At 37.1% G+C, this 18,179-nt stretch overlaps 2 protein-coding genes across 3 annotated transcripts in view; both read left to right on the forward strand.

Moving 5' to 3' along the window:
- The first annotated feature begins 1,271 nt into the window (after positions 1-1,271).
- LOC137951346 (phosphatidylglycerophosphate phosphatase 1, chloroplastic/mitochondrial) lies at positions 1,272-5,185 on the forward strand. The gene is made up of 4 exons (XM_068797939.1): positions 1,272-1,921; positions 3,379-3,452; positions 3,534-3,641; positions 4,926-5,185. Exons 1-4 carry the CDS (start codon positions 1,531-1,533, stop codon positions 5,043-5,045), a joined length of 693 nt encoding a protein of 230 aa, XP_068654040.1. The 5' UTR covers positions 1,272-1,530; the 3' UTR covers positions 5,046-5,185.
- A 1,518-nt stretch (positions 5,186-6,703) lies between these two features.
- LOC137951472 (valine--tRNA ligase, chloroplastic/mitochondrial 2) overlaps positions 6,704-18,179 on the forward strand; it is a 44,156-nt gene continuing 32,680 nt past the window's right edge. For both annotated transcript variants that reach the window (XM_068798147.1, XM_068798146.1), the window contains exons 1-6: positions 6,704-7,165; positions 7,355-7,439; positions 8,353-8,479; positions 10,104-10,187; positions 10,368-10,462; positions 17,694-17,785. In XM_068798147.1, coding sequence (XP_068654248.1) covers positions 7,030-7,165; positions 7,355-7,439; positions 8,353-8,479; positions 10,104-10,187; positions 10,368-10,462; positions 17,694-17,785 — 619 coding nt within the window. In that variant the 5' untranslated portion in view covers positions 6,704-7,029. The remainder of the gene's footprint in view (positions 7,166-7,354; positions 7,440-8,352; positions 8,480-10,103; positions 10,188-10,367; positions 10,463-17,693; positions 17,786-18,179) is intronic.

Consider the following 18,179-nt stretch of genomic DNA (forward strand, 5'->3'; position numbering starts at 1 on the left):
AGCATCATTAACATGAAATATATAGCATATTAGATAGAAGAGCCTCAGACAAAATCATATAGTGCTGTAGACAGATTAAAAATGACAGTGGGGTCCTGAAAAAGAAAAACAGTAAATTTGAGATGAAGATCACCTAAAAATACCTCCATTCGAGCCGGAGAGGTTGCAGAGAGGGGAGACTGATTCGGCGACGGTCGTCGGTGTTGGGGACGGCGAGAGGAAGAGAATCAAACACCGGGGAGATGTCGCAGAGGGGGCGATTGAAATCGCCGACAGTCGCGAGCGAAGATGGAGTCAGAGAGGTTGCAGAGAGAGGGGAGAGATGTCGCCGAAGGTAGTCGGAGCTGGGGACGGCGAGAGGAGCGCCGAAGACAAGGTCACAGGGCAATTAAAATCGCCGAAGGTCGCGAGCGAGCGAGGGAGAAATTTTTTTTTCTCTGAAACCCTCGTTCAACAGAGGTTCCTCCCCGACAGCCTGAGACCGAGATGCATTTGAGAGATGGTAAGTGAAATCAGAGCTCGACCCCTCTGATTTCACTTACCATCATTTTATACCTGAAACGGGGGAAAGCGAAATACAATTGTATTTCACCTTCCCCCGTCACTTACGGTGCACACTAACGCGTTTCGGCCCACTTTCCCCAGCGTAAGTGAAATACATTTCACTTACGATGTGCACTAACAGGCCCTATATGTTATCATCAAAACTAACTTAATGAGGATCTTGAGACCAAACCTTCCGCCGCTTTCTTTTGTGATAACAAATACTCAAGAGTATATAAATTGTTTATACAAATGAGTCGCATGAATTATGAAAAATCACCTAGACTACTTTTGCTCCCACTTCGCTTCTTCTTCTTCCTTCTCTTGGTTGTTCTTCTTGGCTTCTTCAACTTCATTCTCTTTCTCTATTTCAATTTCTTTTACTATCTTGGGCACATGTTATTGCTCCACTTATTATCTTCTTTTTTCTTTTTCCACTTCTTTGTTAGTTAATTTGTTCTTGAGATTTTGTTTATAGATACTTCTTCGTTTTCTACTTGAAGGCTACTTCATCTGACCTCAAGTTGAAGCCTCATCTTTGATTATCATCACCATCATTACTATCCTCACTTTCCTCTTCTTCTCCTTCTTCACCTTAAAATTTCAACTTGCGAAGCACGTCGAATTCTGGCACCTTTCTAGCCGCTTGCCTGATTTTGTTTCTCTTGTTCCGTAAATTGGTTTCCTTTCTTTCTACAGAAAGTCAGAATTACAAACTAGTCCTCAGGATTCCAAATTTGTAGAAAAGCAGCAAATATAATCTGGAATTTAAAAGAAGTTCAAAAAATCTTGAAATTTTCCTCGAGATTTTTTTTGGGTGGTACTATGTTGGGCAGCCCGATACCGTGGTCTTGAGTTTCGTCCTCTGTAGCTCTTGAATTTTGATCAATTCAGTGCTTCCGTACTCTGTACTTTCGCGTTGTTATCAAATTCCATCAGTATTTGAATTTTGCCGACGAGAAGGAAAGAGCAGGCGGGAAGCCCACCATGGGGTGGATCGACAAGGCTCAGCAAGCAGCGAGCCAGAGATTTAACTTGGAGGGCATCTTCTCGACCTTCTCGGTGGTATTCTGCCGGAGCAATGCCCATCTCGCTCTCCCCCACCTCTCCGTCCCCGACATCCGTTGGATCGACTGGGAGCACCTCCACAGGCTAGGATTCCAAGGGGTGGTGTTCGACAAGGACAATACGCTCACCCTCCCTTTCGCCCTTACGCCTGCTCCCGCCCTTGTCGACTCCTTGGCCTCCTGCAAATCCGTCTTCGGTGCCGACAATCTTATAGTTTTCAGCAATTCGGCTGGTCTCCGCAAGTACGACCCCGATGGCTCCAAGGCCAGAGCTCTCGAGCACTCTCTTGGGATTCATGTTTTGAGACATGGCAAGTCTCTTTGCCTCTCCCTCATTGTATAAATAGCGTTAAGTAGGTTGGTATATTTTTTCTCTTTCTTTTTAAAATTTTAAAATTTCTTTATTTCTACCTGTTTCGTTGCTAATTGGCTGTGACCCACCGGAAATGAAGAGGGAAAAATGGTTCTTATCTGGGATTAGGCGGGTAACAATGGGAAGAATGATCGGGAAAATAAGTATTTCTTTTTTGTTTTACACTCTGGAAATTTCATCGAGGTTGATATTCTCCTAAAAAACCAGTTGTTATAATCCTGCTTTTTAGCAGACATGACTTTTATACCCGCATTAAAATCTATGGAATGTTCTGGTTATGAATTTCGTGGATGCTCAAAGATTTTGTTTCTAAATTACTGATGGAAAATGAAAGCTGAAGTTTTACAAGCTAGGTGCTCCAAAAAATAAGTTTTATAAGCTACTGAATGTTAAGCATGCTAATAAAAACTGCAACCGGTGATTCCAGTTTTCTTTATCCAACTAAAATTTCTTATTTTGCTGTATTTTAGATGTGAGAAGGCCTTACTTTTATGCAGCTTGGAGGATTTCGAGTGCACGATCTGTTTCTGCATCTCGTAGTCAACCAATGTCTCAATGTCCAATTTATTCTACTGAATGCCTATAAATAGTTGAAGCATAACTGCAACCTTTTTAAGCCAATTCCTCGTTTTATAGATAGTTGCCATATGATATGTCATGCATGAGATTTCTGGTCATGTAAAGCATGATCTTCACTTGGTTATTCTTGCTGACTTGAATTAGGATTTCATGGTGATGGAAATTAGACTAAAGTGATGTGAATTTTGAAACGTGTACTTGTTTCATTTTGTAGGATAGGAGTTTTGAAGCAGTTAATTTGGGTCATTTTGTTAAGAGTCTTTGATCACTTAATTAGTTATGGTTTTACTGTGGAAAGTGTCTTTACAGATTGTAAGTAAGGAAATTGCCCTTTTTCACTTGAGCTTCTTTATCCCCTATAAATGACTTCTCTATTAAAACAATGCATAGGATCATAGAAGTTCAGGAAGATCTGACTTGAAAATTTTAGGTAAATGAATTCCTATATAACAAGTCTGTGTGGCCTGCAAATGTCTACTTGTCGTCTGCCTACCTCTTTGCCTTTTAAATAAACTTACAGTCAGGCAATCAAGTAGATAATGAAGAAATGTAATTGCTTACCAGTTCTCTAGAAATGATACTCACAATCTAAAAATTTTTCTAGCCTTTTTTTGGTGGCTAATCTAACTTGGATTTGAGCATGATTTTGCTACCCTGGCTTTTCCATTGATTTTCTTATGAAGCTTGGACCAAAATTTTTACATTTTATGAAACAATTATATCTTCTCCCTTTTCGGTCTCATTCTTGATTACTAAAGATCATTGTTTATTTATTTATTTATTAATCATCCAACCTTTTTCTCTTGAATTATGTAGGGTCCAAGAAACCAGCAGGAAAAGCAGAAGACATTGAAAAATATTTTGGTTGTCCAACCTCTTCAGTTGTAATGGTAGGAGGCATTTAATTAGCACAATATGCTGATTATTTTAATATCTATTCTACTCAGTGTTGCTTGTACATTTATTGCCAGGTAGGTGATAGGCACTTCACGGATATCGTATATGGAAACAGAAATGGCTTTATGACTATTCTAACCGAACCGTTGAGTCTTTTTGAGGAGCCCTTCATTGTTAAGCAGGTACCTAGTTCCCATCCTTGATATTTCATTTAAACATCTTAAGGTTAAGTGCTGATGGCTTTTTGTGGCTTGAGATTGTTAAATTGGTTTGAGTAGAAATTCGAGTTTGTGTTCTAATCAGAGGTGCCTTTGCATATGGCTGACTCTTGTTCTTCTGTTAGCTTGATAATCTCAACCCCTCGACACCATACAGGCACTTTGATGTTAAAACAAACCTTGGTTGCTTGGACATGATTTAGTAGTTGTAGAGTTGAACAGTATTCTATTGTCTGTAAATATTTAGTTCCTCTTGCCTCTTTCATGAAATTCCCTTTCACTCTTTCAACAACAACAAGAAAAAGTTGCTCTAACCAAGATGGACTAGAGGTTCATGGACTGTTTAGAAACTTGTGTGTGAATGCAATTTTCCACATAAAAGGGAAAACAAAGCCAAAATTTCAAATGGATATTTATGTTTCATCTTCTGAGAAATGAATTCAAATTGTGACTACTTGAAAAGTTATATCCTTCCTTGTTTTTAGCGGGCAGGTCTGATTGCTTTTATGAGTCATCTTTCAAGCCTCACAGGTATCTTTAGCTGCTGGTTAAAAAAACTAAAAGAAAATCCATGACAAAATTTCAAATAGTTATTTGTGTTTCATTTTCATCTTCTGAGAAATGAATTCAAATCACGACTACTTGTATCCTTCCTTTTTCTTAGCGGCCAGGTCCGATTGCTTTTATGAGTCATCTTTCAACCCTCACAGGTATCTTTAGCTGCTGGTTAAAAAAACTAAAAGAAAATCCATGACAAAATTTCAAATGGTTATTTGTGTTTCATTTTCATCTTCTGAGAAATGAATCCAAATCATGACTACTTGAAAAGTTACATCTTCCTTTTTCTTAGCGGGCAGGTCCAATTGCTTTTATGAGTCATCTTTCAAGCCTCACAGGTATCTTTAGCTGCTGGTTAAATTTTTTTAAAGAAAATCCATGACAAAATTTCAAATGGTTATTTGTGTTTCATTTTCATCTTCTGAGAAATGAATTCAAATAGTGATTGCTTGAAAAGTTATATCCTTCCTTTTTCTTAAGGCCAGGTCCGATAACTTTTATGAGTCATCTTTCAAGCCTCACAGTTATCTTTAGTTGCTGGTTAAAAAAACTAAAAGAAAATTTATGACCTGAAAGGTGCCGTTTGAGTTTAGAATGGAATAAATTTATGATGATCAAGCTCCTTGCTTTTATGTGCTCAACACTTTTCAAGAAGAGTCTTTTGAATTTGGAATTTGGGCACTATTACAGGTTAGAAAATTGGAAGCATATCTAGTGAGTAGCTGGTACAAGAAAGGGTTGAAGCCCTCCTCCCACCCTCTGTTGGCAGATGGAGCTGAGAAATTTTTGAAGGATCCTGGGCCATTATGAGTGGCCTGTAGATATTGAGCACCTTCCTTTTGGGGGGAAGTGAAACTGTTTGTTGATTACATTTCCATATTCCTTTTATAACTCCATGTCTCTTTGTATTGTCACAGGAAAATAAAATGAAAAGAAAATTTTATTTAATATTTTGACATTTTTCTATGATGTTTAAAAAAAAAGTTTGTATTGGAAAATAAATTCGTTTTGATCCATTTTATTACTTTTTTTTTAAAAGTAATGATTTGAAAACTAACTTCTAGGGTTTACAATTAATATTTCATCTAAAAGGAGGCATTAAAATATCCTGAGTGGCATCTCTCTCGTTAGAGTTGACTCATAAACCTTTGTGAATTAGGGAAAGATATAAGATTGCATTGAAAGTTCAGGAAGAAAATGATTTATTGAAGTCCCACAAATGGATAACTCAGAGGAAAGGCTCGGATTTGGCACATACCTTAGAGAGATTAACTCCGAGGAAATTAATCATCTATGAAAAAATAGGAATTGGAGGAGAAAGATTGAGAAGAGAAAATTTTAGGGGTGTACATAGGAACATCTTCTTCTTTTTCTTTTACCAAAAAAAAAAAATTGGAGCAAAAATTTATGTACTCAAAGGAAAAACAACTATAATTGAAATGCATGGGCTTATCTTTGAAGAAGGACATTAAAATTCGGATTTCTTCAAGCAACATACTTCAAGCATGACCTTTGAGTCTTCTGTATTAATTTCTCTGGAAACATCTGATTGAGAAACGGTTTGTTGGATCAAAAACTAAACTCACATAGATTTCTTTTGATATATAATACTCCATATAAAGTCTCTTTATTGATGGTATGAAATATTTTAAAAAAGAAGCTTTATGTTGCAACTCAAACCTTTCTTGCTACTTGACTTTGTTACATCATATGTCAATTTTTTCTTTGTATAAAACTTCGATTGTTGATTTTTTTTTTGAATTTATGCAAAAGAAAAATACTTCACTAACTTGATGTAATTTGATTATAATGAGTCTCTATTTATAATAAAGGAAACAAGTATAATCTAATTATAATTAAACTACTTTTATCCCACTTATACCCAAAGTTAAACATTAAAAGATAAGTCCTAAAACTATTGAACATAAATAGAAAACTAACATAACTAAAACATATTTAACTGCTAGTGTAAGATTTTTTTTAAGACTTCACCATATTAATTTTTGCTCTATGAGATTTCTTACTATATGAATCATGTAAGACTCTTCCATATTTGCTCTTTAGTTGCTTATAATGACAAAGATTTTTGGTCTTCAATCTTCATTAATTATATTTTTTTCTTAAATGTTAAATCTTTATCATTTATTCTCCCATTTTCTTGAATATTTTGTACTTCTCCCCCTTCAAGATGGGGATAAAAAGGACATAAAGACTCAGCTTGGACAAAACACAATGTGGGAGAAAAAAACCACTTCTACCCGTACGACCCCCCCCCTCCTTATTGTTGCACGATTGTAGTGAGGGCAAGAGATCCTCCCTCATCCAAAATTTTTTACTGGGATATTTGGGGCGAAAAGAGAAAACCCATCTGAACCTAAACGGAGGGAAAAATTCGGTTCGAGTCAGCTTTCCTTTTTAACCCAACCCGTGCCCACCCCTAAATCACCGCTCGATAGCAGACGAAAGGAAACGGCGATCCTGAACGAACGAGCCAAGGAGCTTCTGCTACCGCCTTATCCATCTTTCGGCTCCTTGTTCTCGCCGAACAGGATTGCTTTCTCGGGAACTTGCATGACGTGTTATACACTCACTGGGGCTCTCTTGCTACTGCCGCGTAAAATTCGATTACTCGCATGAACGTGCAAGTGGCTAGCAGGTAGAAACTGAGAAATGAGAATCTTCTCCTTGCTTCATCAGTCTCATTACGCTGGCCATTCTCTCGCATAAACTTGAGGGCGTGAGCCGAAGTGAAGCGGATGTCTGAACCTCCCTACTAACGAAACAGAATCTAATAATGGCGCTCTCTGGTCCCTCAATCTTCTCTTCGTATTCCATACATAGATTTAATCCTCTCATTTTCTCTCGTCGTAGCATTGGAATTTCGGTTCCTCATCGGAAAATCAAACGATTCAGTCAAAGATTTTATGCTGGTAATGCTTATATTATGCTTCTCTTTACCTTCCCAAGTGCTTACTCCCCATCCCCTGCTACCTCTTCTGTTGGTATAATATTTCACCTATTTCCTTTGTGGTCCAATTTGTTCCAGAATGATTTCAGTGGCTTCGTCTTTCATGTTCTTCCTTGCTTTCATTTACTAGTTTGTGACTTGGGTGTTTCAGTTGCGGCGTCGGAGAATGGAGTATTTGTTTCTCCAGAGATAGCAAAGTCATTTGATTTTACCTCTGAGGAGCGGATATACAAATGGTAATATATCATGTATTTATCCTGTTTGCTTTAATAAACTATACACTACTGTATCCTACTTGCGAGCCTTATGTTAGGATCAGTGTGCGTGGTCTAATGAACGAGGTGGGCTACTAAGCTACCGAAAAGGAACCTCTTGAGTTTCTTTGTTTCCTCATCGGTGTATGCTGTAATGTTTAGAAGACAGAGCAGTCTAACAATGTGGACGTTCAATGAGTTCCTCTATAACTGCCGCCCGCTTCTAATTTTGAAAACTCTGCTTTGGAATTGGAATAAGTGAACTGGTGAATGTGAACATGTATGAATATTGACCCAAAAATACTTAATTCTGGAGCTTTCATGAGTTTTATCATCATAATTTACATTCAAATAGTTACATCTGCACTGCACTGCTCAAGAACCATCATTCAATCACATTTTTTGGGGTGTGCTATGGCCTATGTTATTTCATTATATTGTAGTTGCGTGGATCAAATAAGTATTTTTTATAACGAAAATGTCAGAAGTCCAAATTGATAAATAAATGCAAGACTAGGTCATCTAAACTCTGGATATTGTATAGCTGAAAGAAAAGCTGCCTGAAGGATTTTAGTTTAGAGGAAGGTGATCCTTTTGAAATATGGTCTTTTTCTCCTCTTCATAAGGGTTTGACATCCATGACTTCAGGGTGGTTGTCAAGCACCGGGATAATATGATAAGAACATTTAAAGGGTTATGGTCTCTATAATTATTAGGAGATTTGCTATATGGGTAATTTTAGAAGGGGTCTCCATGCTGAATAAGTCATTCTCTAGATTTAATGCTTTTTTTGATCCCTGGTGATTACTTCCAGTAATTTAGAAATGGCTTACTGGAGTACATTTCTTTGGTGTAATATTCAACATCTAAAATGTGGTATACTGTTGGGTATTAGGTGGGAGTCACAAGGGTATTTCAAGCCAAGCTTTGATCGGGGAGGAGATCCATTTGTGATTTCCATGCCACCTCCTAATGTTACTGGATCCTTGCACATGGGACATGCAATGTTTGTGACTCTTGAGGTTTGAGAAAGTGAATGTTCAAGCTTACACTGTTTTTTGAAGTTTCTCTGCATGGGAGTTTCCTTATTTTCTTTCCACATGTTGTTTAGTCCAAATTTTTAGATTTGCTGACTCCAGTTTTTTTATTTTATTTTAAGAAGTTGAAACTTTATTCCAGAAAACGCAGATTCATTCCTAATTGTTCTACAACATTTGATACTTTCAGATTTCTAATTCATCTCTTGTTCTAGGTGTTGCAATAAATTCTCCATTCTACCAAATATACATATTGTTGTTTCGTACAAAAACTGCTAAGCATATCTAAACAACATTCACTACCATATAAATATATTGTTGTTTCTTTCAGATTCTTTGGTAGAATGCGGCTAACCACATTCTTTGTGATTTCTATTTTTGTATGCTGTTTGAGTCCTTCAGCTTTTCATTTTTTCTATTGTAATTTAATTTTGTATCCTTTGGTTGGGGAGTGTTGTTAATGAGTGCAAAGCTTAAGGAAACATAAATATAAGTAATCATATCTAAACAACATGATGACCTTCCGAGAGTTTTCAATAATATTGACAAATTGAGTCTTGCCATGGTGACACTCTAGACGTAGTGAGCATAATGCAGGAATGGGTTAATTATTTTGTGGATGGATAAAAGTTGTCATATTACAAATGAATGTCCGCTTTTTTGCACTAGGTTGATGGGATCGTTTTTAATATTTGCTGCTTTATCTTGTTGGTGATGTTTGATATAAGTTATTAGTACATTATTTAATATTTAGACATATAAGGAAAATAAAAGTTGTTAGAAAATAGGTTCAAGGGTATTTTGGTCATTTTACCACTTCAATACATTTATTTATATATGTAATCTTTTTCTATGTATTGGATTGTATCTATGGTTTAATTTTCATGTACATAAGATATATAGATTGGGAGTGATATAGAAGAGGCAATATTTTCATGAGCCCCAACGAGCTCTCTCTTGGAACTTCTCTCAATCACTCCTTTCTCTTCTCTTCTTCCAATTCTCCAACCTTTAGTTTTTTCAAAAGTAACAAAAAAAAAAAAAAAAAAAAACGATATTGGAGAGAAGAAGGGAAACGATGAATAAAAAAGTGATGTTCTCCAATCCATTTTTTTATGTTAGCATAATATAATACAAGATTACCAAATTTCCTGGGCACAATGGACAAAATCATTACTCTAGAAGTCTGGCAGTCTTTTCTCTTTTTGAAAGTTTATATGTAACCTTTTCTCTTTTTGAAAGTTTGAAGTCTAATTGCATTGTACAGTAATTGGTTTCCTTGTCCTGAAATTGCTGCTGTTGAGGCTCCTCTATCTTTCCCACACAGTTAATTTACCTCCTTCTCCCTTCTAATAGAAGTTTCTGCTTGATATGGTTATTGCTATGCAATAAATTGTGAGATGTTTATGATCTGTGGATACTCTTAGAAACAAAGAAAGACCTCTTTATGATCTGTGGATGGTTTCAATATTAATGACCGTCAGCTGTTAGGAAGATAATAAGATGTTGTAATTTTATAGAATTCATCAGTGTTTCTGCTGCTGCTGGTTGCTGCTACACTGATTGATATGAGGTTTCCTTTATTTTTTTTTTTCATTTTCTCTTCTAGGATATTATGGTTAGATACTCACGTATGAGGGGGCGACCAACACTTTGGCTTCCTGGCACTGATCATGCTGGTATTGCAACTCAGGTTAGTAATTAAGTTTCTGGACATCCATATAGGGAGTTTCAAAGGATATTTTCTGTTGCATATATGCTTATAACACATTGCCATGTGATAGATATCATATGGAATAAGAAGTTTCTAAACTTAGTTTTCAATATGCTTTTGATTCCTGTTCCTAAGCATATTTGCTGTTGCATATTTCAGATGGTTGTGGAGAAAATGCTTGCATCAGAAGGCATAAAAAGGACTGATCTTAGTAGGGATGAGTTTACTGCTCGAGTTTGGGAGTGGAAAGAGAAGTAGGTTCTTAAGTACCTATATTCTTTTTTGAAAGGAACTTGTGCATATTTTGAGCTTTAGGGGCTTTGCTACTCCAGCTCTAGGGCAACTGAGTTAAGGCATCCACTTGTACAGGGTAGTCTGAGATCTATCACTTGCAGGCTTTAGTGGTTTGAAAATTTTAACTATTTGGTTACTGTTGCTATCTAATAGCTACAAAATGCAACATCTGAAATTTCATTGTTCTATAGCTGGGTCTTTTAATTTTTTTGACTATTGAACATCCCATCTGTGGCGATGTGGTGAGAGGCCCCTCCTCTAGGTTGTAATTTTGCTCTCTTTATAAATTCACACTTAACATAAAAAAAAATCCCATCTGTGGGCAGACATCTTATTTTATGGGGCCAAGATGAATCCATGCTGTGTGGATGAAAAAAATAAATGTTCAGTGTTGGTGCTCTACTGTGAAGTAGGAAGAAAATTCTGAAATTTTTATTCATATTGAACTGATTGAGTACAAGGACTTTATACAACAAGGAATCAGGAATACAAATCTAATTTACAGCTAATACAAATTTGACTCTAATCTCTAGAAATCGGGAAACTATTATTTACTAATTTACAACTAATCTCCTATAATTAGAAATACAAATCTGACCCTACAATTACTTGCTATTAATAGAAATCTTGGGATTTCAATCAAATCCACATTTCCAACACTCCCCCTCAAGCTGGGGAATAGATATTTTCCATCCCTAACTTGCTCACAATCCTTTGAAATGCTGAACTCGTCAATCCTTTAGTTAAGATGTCTGCTGATTGACCCTTTGTAGAAATGTAGGGAGTGCAAATCAATTTGCTTTCAAGTTTCTCCTTTATGAAATGTTTGTCAACTTCCACATGTATAGTTTTGCCATGCTGAATTGGATTATGAACTATGTTGATTGCAAACTTATTGTCACAATAAAGCTTCATTGAGGTCTCCCATTTTATCTTCAAGTCTTCTAGGATAATCTTAAGCCATAACAACTCACAAATACCTTGTGCCATTGATCAAAACTTTGCCTCTGCACTAGATCCTACTACAAGCGGTTGTTTCTTACTCCTCCAGGTTACCGAATTTCCACCAAGAAAGGTACAATACCTGGACATTGATCTTCTGTCAGTAACAGAGCCGACATAATCAGCATTTGTGTATGCTTCTAGTTCCATATTTGTGCCCTTTCTGAAGAGAATCCCTTTTCCTGGGCTGCCTTTCAAATATTGTAGGATCTGGTATACTACATGGAGATGGACATCCTTAGGGTTTTGCATGAACCATTGCGTATGCAATGTCAGGCCGCATGTGTGACAAATAGATTAGCCTCCCAACAATTTGTTGGCACATGCCTTTATTAGCTGGTTCTCCTTCCATAGACTCTCCTAGTCTATAATTTGGTTCAATAGGCATGTTTGATGGTCTACAACTGATTTTACCTGTTTCTTCTAGCCGATCAAGAACATATTTTTACTGTGAAACAAAGATTCCTTCCTTGGACCGAGCTACTTCTATTCCTAAGAAGTATAATTTTCCAAGATCTTTTAGTTTGAATTCTTTTGCTAAATACTTCCAAAGAGTTTTTTTTTTCATCTGGATCATTCCCAATTACTATAATATCATCTACATAAACTATCAATGTTGTGACTCCCCTTGAAGTCGAATGCTTGATAAACAATCTATGATCACTCTAGCTCTGTTTGTATTTCATATTCAACATTGCTTTAGTAAATCTTCCAAATCATGTCTAATGAGATTGTTTGAGCCCATACAAGGCCTTTTTCAGTTTGCACACTTTTTTTTTACCCAAATTTATGCCAAAGCCAGCTGAAACTTCTATATAGGCTTCCTCTTCAAGATCTCCATGTAAAAAAACATTCTTGACATCAAACTGTTGTAAAGTCCAATCATAATTTGCTACTAGAGATAACAAGACTCTTACTATGTTCATCTTCACCACGGGTGCAAACATCTCCTGATATTCTACCCCATATGTCTGTGTATATCCCTTGGCTAATAGTCATACTTTATACCTCTCAATGGATCCATCCTACATATAATTTACTGTAAAGACCCATCTACACCCCACCGGTCTCTTTCCAGTTGGTAATTCCACTAGTTCCCATGTTTTATTCTTTTCCAAGGCCTCCATTTCTACTCTCATTGCATACTTCCATTCCTCTTTGCCAAGTGCCTCAGATAAGGTTTGTGGGATGGCTACAATGTTTAGATGAGTTAGAAAGCTTTTGTGTGAGGTTGATAATTTTCCAAAGGACCCAAAATGGGGCAAAGGATGTTGTGTGCACTTTCTAACACCTTTCTTGTGGCTATGGACAGATCCAAATCAAGAACAATAGGTGATACCCCAATAGAAGGACTTACCTTATTCCCAAGTGACGATTCGGTTTCTTGAACTTGCACAAGATTGATCACGGGCTTTATCCTTCTTGAGTAGACTTGTAGTGGCTTTGTGAGTGTAGAGCTTGTTGGCCTTGATGGTTCAATAGACTTGGCTTCAAAAAAGGGTTCAAAAGTGAGTTTAGTTTCAGAAGTGGGTTCAGTATGCACGGGAGATGTTTTGACTAACATGGATGGTTCTCTCAAAAACAAATCTTTATCTTCCATAGATGATGTCTCCCCTTGAAGATAAGGGCTAGAAAAATAACTTTCTTGTTCAGTAAATGTGACATTAGTAGAAACATAAGTTTTACGAGTGGTAGGATTGTAGCACTTGTACCCTTTCTGAGTAGGTGAATATCCTATGAAGACGTGCTTGATAGCTCTAGGATCTAGCTTGCTCCGGCCATGAGAGTGAATATGCATAAATGAGACACATTCGAAAACTTTAGGAGCTACTTAATTTACACATTGAAATATGGAAAATATTGAGAAAACACCTCCATTGGATTTTTAAAGTCGAGGACTGGAGACGGGATATGATTTATTAAGCGAGCCGCAGTGAGAACAACTTCCCTTCAAAAGGTTTTAGAAACATTCTTTTGGAACAAAAGAACATGAACATAGGCTAAAAGATGATCACTTTTTTCTTTTGGCAACCCCATTTTGTTGGGGTGTGTCAACACATGAAGATTCATGAATAGTTCATTCTTTTTCAAAGTATGGAGACAAAATTTGATTAAAGTAGTCTCTAGCATTATCTATCCTCAATCTCTTAATTCCAACTTTGAATTGAGTTTTGACCATTGTATGAAAAATATGAAAAATGTTGCTCACATCAAAATTTTGTTTTAACAAATAAATCCATGAAACCAGAGTGCAATAATAAATGAACTAGACAAACTAGTGAGCTCTTGAAATGTTTGGAACTCTATATGGACCCCAAATATCATTGTGAATCGAAGAAAAAAGAACTGTAGTTCTTTTATTACTCAAAGGAAAGGAAACATGTCGGTGTGTAGCAAATTCACAACATCACAGTGAAAGTTGTTTACATTAACATTCTTAAACAAAGAAGGAAACATCACACTAAGGATACTAAAGGAAGGGCGTCATTGGGCTCATATCTACCTGGATCCGCACCCGGAAGGAGTTTGCTTGCCTCTCTTGTGCTCCGGTCTGCACCAATTGGAAGATTCTCGCTCAGATGTCTGTCCCCACTGCCTCCCGCCGAGTTGTTGTTTGGGAGCCTCCTCCCTCCGGATATTATAAGCTAAACTTTGATGGTAGCGCCTTTGGGAACCCGGGTTTGGCTGGATTTGGTGGGGTGATTTTTGATCCAAGGGCACTGCCATCCTCTCTTACTCTGGCCCTCTCAGAATTGTTGACTTGACCATTGCTGAGCTCTCCGGTATCCTTCACGACTTGCGAATTTTTCAGAACCGCTTTAGTGGTCCCCTTATTGTGGAAGGAGACTCCAAGATTGTCATCAGATGGTGCTCCACCTCGTCCTTCCCCCCATGGCCTCATTGGCAGATTTTTCTTGATATTTTGGACATTGTATCCACCATTTCTTGTACTTGGTCTCGTGTACTTATATCAGCCAATTCGACTGTTGATTTGTGCGCTAAATTAGGCCCCCCTCCTTCAATCTCTTGTTTTTAGGGGAGGTCTCCCTTGATGTATCTTCTCTTTCTTTGAAATAAAATTATCAATATTTAAAAAAAAAAGATACTAAAGGAAGGGTATCCAAGTCTAAGATGATGAAGCCAAATTTGGTCTTTATGGGAATGAGAGTTGCTGGACAGAAATGAGAGAGGTGATTTGTTCCCATTGTTCACTTGGCCACTTGGTAACTCAAGATAATAAAGACCATGTCTTACCTTAGCATGTCCAGTCGTCCTCCTCATAACTTGGTCCCTGAAATACAGAGGAAATACGAGAAAACACCACACTATAGTTTAAATCTTTTGTAAGTTGATGAATAGACACAAGATTTGTAGATAACTTAGGTACACGTTTTTGAGGATCACAGATGGACTTAGAATAATGTCTCCTTGGCTCGCAATAGTGGCCAGGGGTCCATCAGCAATGACTATTTTTCTTTTGCTAGGTTAGGGATGATATGTGAGAAATTTGTGTGAAGAATGAGTCATATGATCAGTTGCCCTAGAGTCAATAATCCAGAAGTTTGAAAGATCTGAACCAAAGGCACTTAAAGCCTATAAGGAATGAAACTTAGCTGAATTTGCCAAGGAACAAGTACCTGTAGACTTTACTAATGAATCGAGGAGCGATCTCAACCTTCCAATGTCTTATTTGTTGAATTCATTCTGCTCTCCACTACTAGAATTTACAGCTTCATGTGACTTGTCTTCCCTAGAATGAGTCATATTCACCTGGCTTCGTTGTGTTCCACTTCTAGGTCCAATATTCCATTGAGAACTTTGTGGTTTTCCATGAAGCTTCCAGCATTGCTCCTTGGTATGACGAGGCTTTTTGCAGTAGGTACACCAGAGGTTATCCTTATTTGAGGGCCGAGACTCCCAACTTTTGAAGAGGCCAATTTTTTTTCAGTATTAAACTTCGGTTTCTCATCATTTATTTTTCTTGTTATCATTGCTGATCCTTCAACTGGTTGACAGTAAAACATAACTCCCCTTCGACGTTCTTCAACATTGATAATGGAGATGGTCTCATTCAGTGAAGGTAATCTTTTTTTACTAATATCTGAATTCTCACTTGATCAAACTCAACATTTAAACCTGCGAGAAAATTATAAATTCAATCTTTTTCAATGAAATTCTTTCCCGCAACTGTATCATCGCTGCACTTCATCTCAATACACCAATAATAGTCCATCTCTTGCCATAGATTCTTCAAGAGATTGGCCTACTCTATGACTGAGCGATCTCCTTGTTTAGTGGTAGAGATTTAGTTTTAATCTCAAAGACTCGAGTAACATCCCTTGCCTTAGAATAAGTCTTTTTTTTTTTTTTTTTGGATGAAATGTGATTTTATTAAGAGAACAAAAAGGAAGAACTAACTCCTAACAACAAGAGATTGCAAGGAAGCTCCGTGCTTGGCTAAAGCATCAACCACATAATTTGCTGATATCGGGATGAAAGACTAAAACAGTCAAATAAATTGACAATTTCCATATTTTCAAAAAAGGCGTTCCAATGGCGCCACAGAGGTGCAGAGGAATTCTCACACCAGCCGATCACCACCTTAGAGTTTGCCTCAATGAGGATGGGTCGGTAGCAATGATCGCAGAAAATGCGGAGCCCATTAAGCAGGTTGTGGAGCTCGTCCGTCGTGGAATCTGCAATACCGTGAGGGCCGGAGAAGGTGACAATCTGGTTCCCAAGAGAGTCACGAATCACTCCACCAAAACCAGCTAAGCCAGGGTTGCCGAAAGAGTATCCGTCAAAGTTCAGTTTAAGGACACCAGCAGGCGGCAGGGTCCCCCTAGAATTAATTGGGGGCTTCGAAGAAGTGTGGAGCTGGGCAAGACATCTCCAATTGTTTCTGATGGAAGATCCCGAGAAGGGGGAGAAGGCTTTTCGAGAGTGGATATTTCTTTAGATGTTGGTAGAAACATAAATGTATCACTGATTTCTGGCAGCATGGAATTCCATTGCCAAGACATGACCATGGAGTCTTCTTCATCCCAAGCATTAAATCTGGGATCTCCCTTCTTGGGCCCAGTACCAAGGAGATGACTCAATTTTCCCTTCCCTTTCAAAAAGGTCCGAACCACTTGAGACCACTTCATATAATTTTTGCCATTCAATCTGTAGGCAGATTGAATATTTGGTAATTCTTTTGTTGTTTGATTGAGTGTCACCTCTTCTGATTGGGCAGTAGTGAGGGATTGAGCAGTAGTAGTTTTCTCGGTTGTGGAAGATATGTTAAAATCCTTTTGAAATAGGTATTAAAGGGAAAAGAATGTTGATGAAGACCAATGGTGAAAAATGTTGGATAAAGGGCTATGAAGGCCGAAGATTTGGTGAAATCTGAACAGCAAATGTACAAAGAATGCTCTGTTTTTTTAACTAAAAAACAGGGTAGAAACAGGGCACAAAGAAACAATGGTATGGTCTTGTCAATGAAGGTCTGCATGACGAGCTTTCTGATCCCAGAAAAGAGCCTAAAGCTTTGATACCATGAAGAAAATTTTGAAATTTTTATTCATATTGAACTGATCGAATACAAGGACTTTATACAGCAAGGTACGGCTATTCTAGGAAATCAGGAAATCAGGAATACAAATCTAATTTACAGCTAATACAAATTTGACTCTAATCTCTAGAAATCGTGAAACTATTATCTACTAAATTACAGCTAATCTCCTATAATTAGTAATACAAATCTGATCCTACAATTACTGCTATTCACAGAAATCTTGGGATTTCAATCAAATCCGACTTTTCAACAAAGTATAAAATATCTTTGTAGACTGTCTGTTTTTTGAGTTACCTCTTACTAGTTCTCTCACATTATTTTGTCTGCCTTTCTCATTCCAGAATTATATTTACATCAGTTAGAATTGTTTATTTCCCTCCTTTGATTTCTTTTCATTTTTATAAATTAATAAAGTAGTAACTGCGACCTTCTCTTATCATTTGAACAAAGAAAAACAAGTAAAAAGTAACTCTAGCTGCAACATCAATTTTGTCTGTGAAAGTTTCCTGAATATGTAAGTTCTATTGTACAATCGGCAATTTTGTTGCCCTTATATCCCCAAAGACGAAATTCATGATGTTTTACTTTGTTGAATGACTTGCTTATTATTGGTACCTTGATTTGTTTAGGTATGGTGGGACCATAACAAGTCAGATTAGGAGGTTGGGTGCTTCTTGTGACTGGACTAGAGAACACTTCACCCTTGATGATCAGCTAAGTTGTAAGGCAGTTTCCATTCCATTATTTTGCATTAACTATGATTGTTTTCCTTGAAAACTGGAGATTTAATAAGATCGTGAAAGAGAAAGTAAAAACAAGCACAAAGCACAAGGAATGTGAATAGAAGATAAAAAATAGGATAAAGGAGATAATGGGACCAAAAATAACTACTATACATATCTTTTCTTTTTGGCTCTTTTATTCCTTTTTCTTATTCTCTAACAAAACTTGTCATGATGGTTTTAGTGTAAGCGATAAATGGGATTTTTTTTTTTTTGTGGAGAGGGCTGCAGTCTTTGGGAGCCGGAGGCCCAAAAATAGAACAAAATTATTTTACAACGAATTTTCAAGAAATTGCTTGCTCTAGTATTTTCTGTTTGAGATTTTTGACATTT

This window comes from Aristolochia californica, unplaced genomic scaffold (assembly GCF_029961685.1).
Source record: "Aristolochia californica isolate CCGP_79_NKW_82.1479 unplaced genomic scaffold, dmAriCali1.0.hap1 SCAF_15, whole genome shotgun sequence".
In the NCBI taxonomy this organism is placed as follows: Eukaryota; Viridiplantae; Streptophyta; class Magnoliopsida; order Piperales; family Aristolochiaceae; genus Aristolochia; species Aristolochia californica.

Excerpts from the sequence above, each read along its gene's own strand:
- LOC137951346 (XM_068797939.1), top strand. The coding sequence starts at position 1,531 with ATGGGGTGGATCGACAAGGCTCAGCAAGCAGCGAGCCAGAGATTTAAC. Across the intron at positions 1,922-3,378 it reads GATTCATGTTTTGAGACATG|GGTCCAAGAAACCAGCAGGA; the intron begins GCAAGTCTCTTT and ends TGAATTATGTAG. Across the intron at positions 3,453-3,533 it reads CAACCTCTTCAGTTGTAATG|GTAGGTGATAGGCACTTCAC; the intron begins GTAGGAGGCATT and ends ATTTATTGCCAG.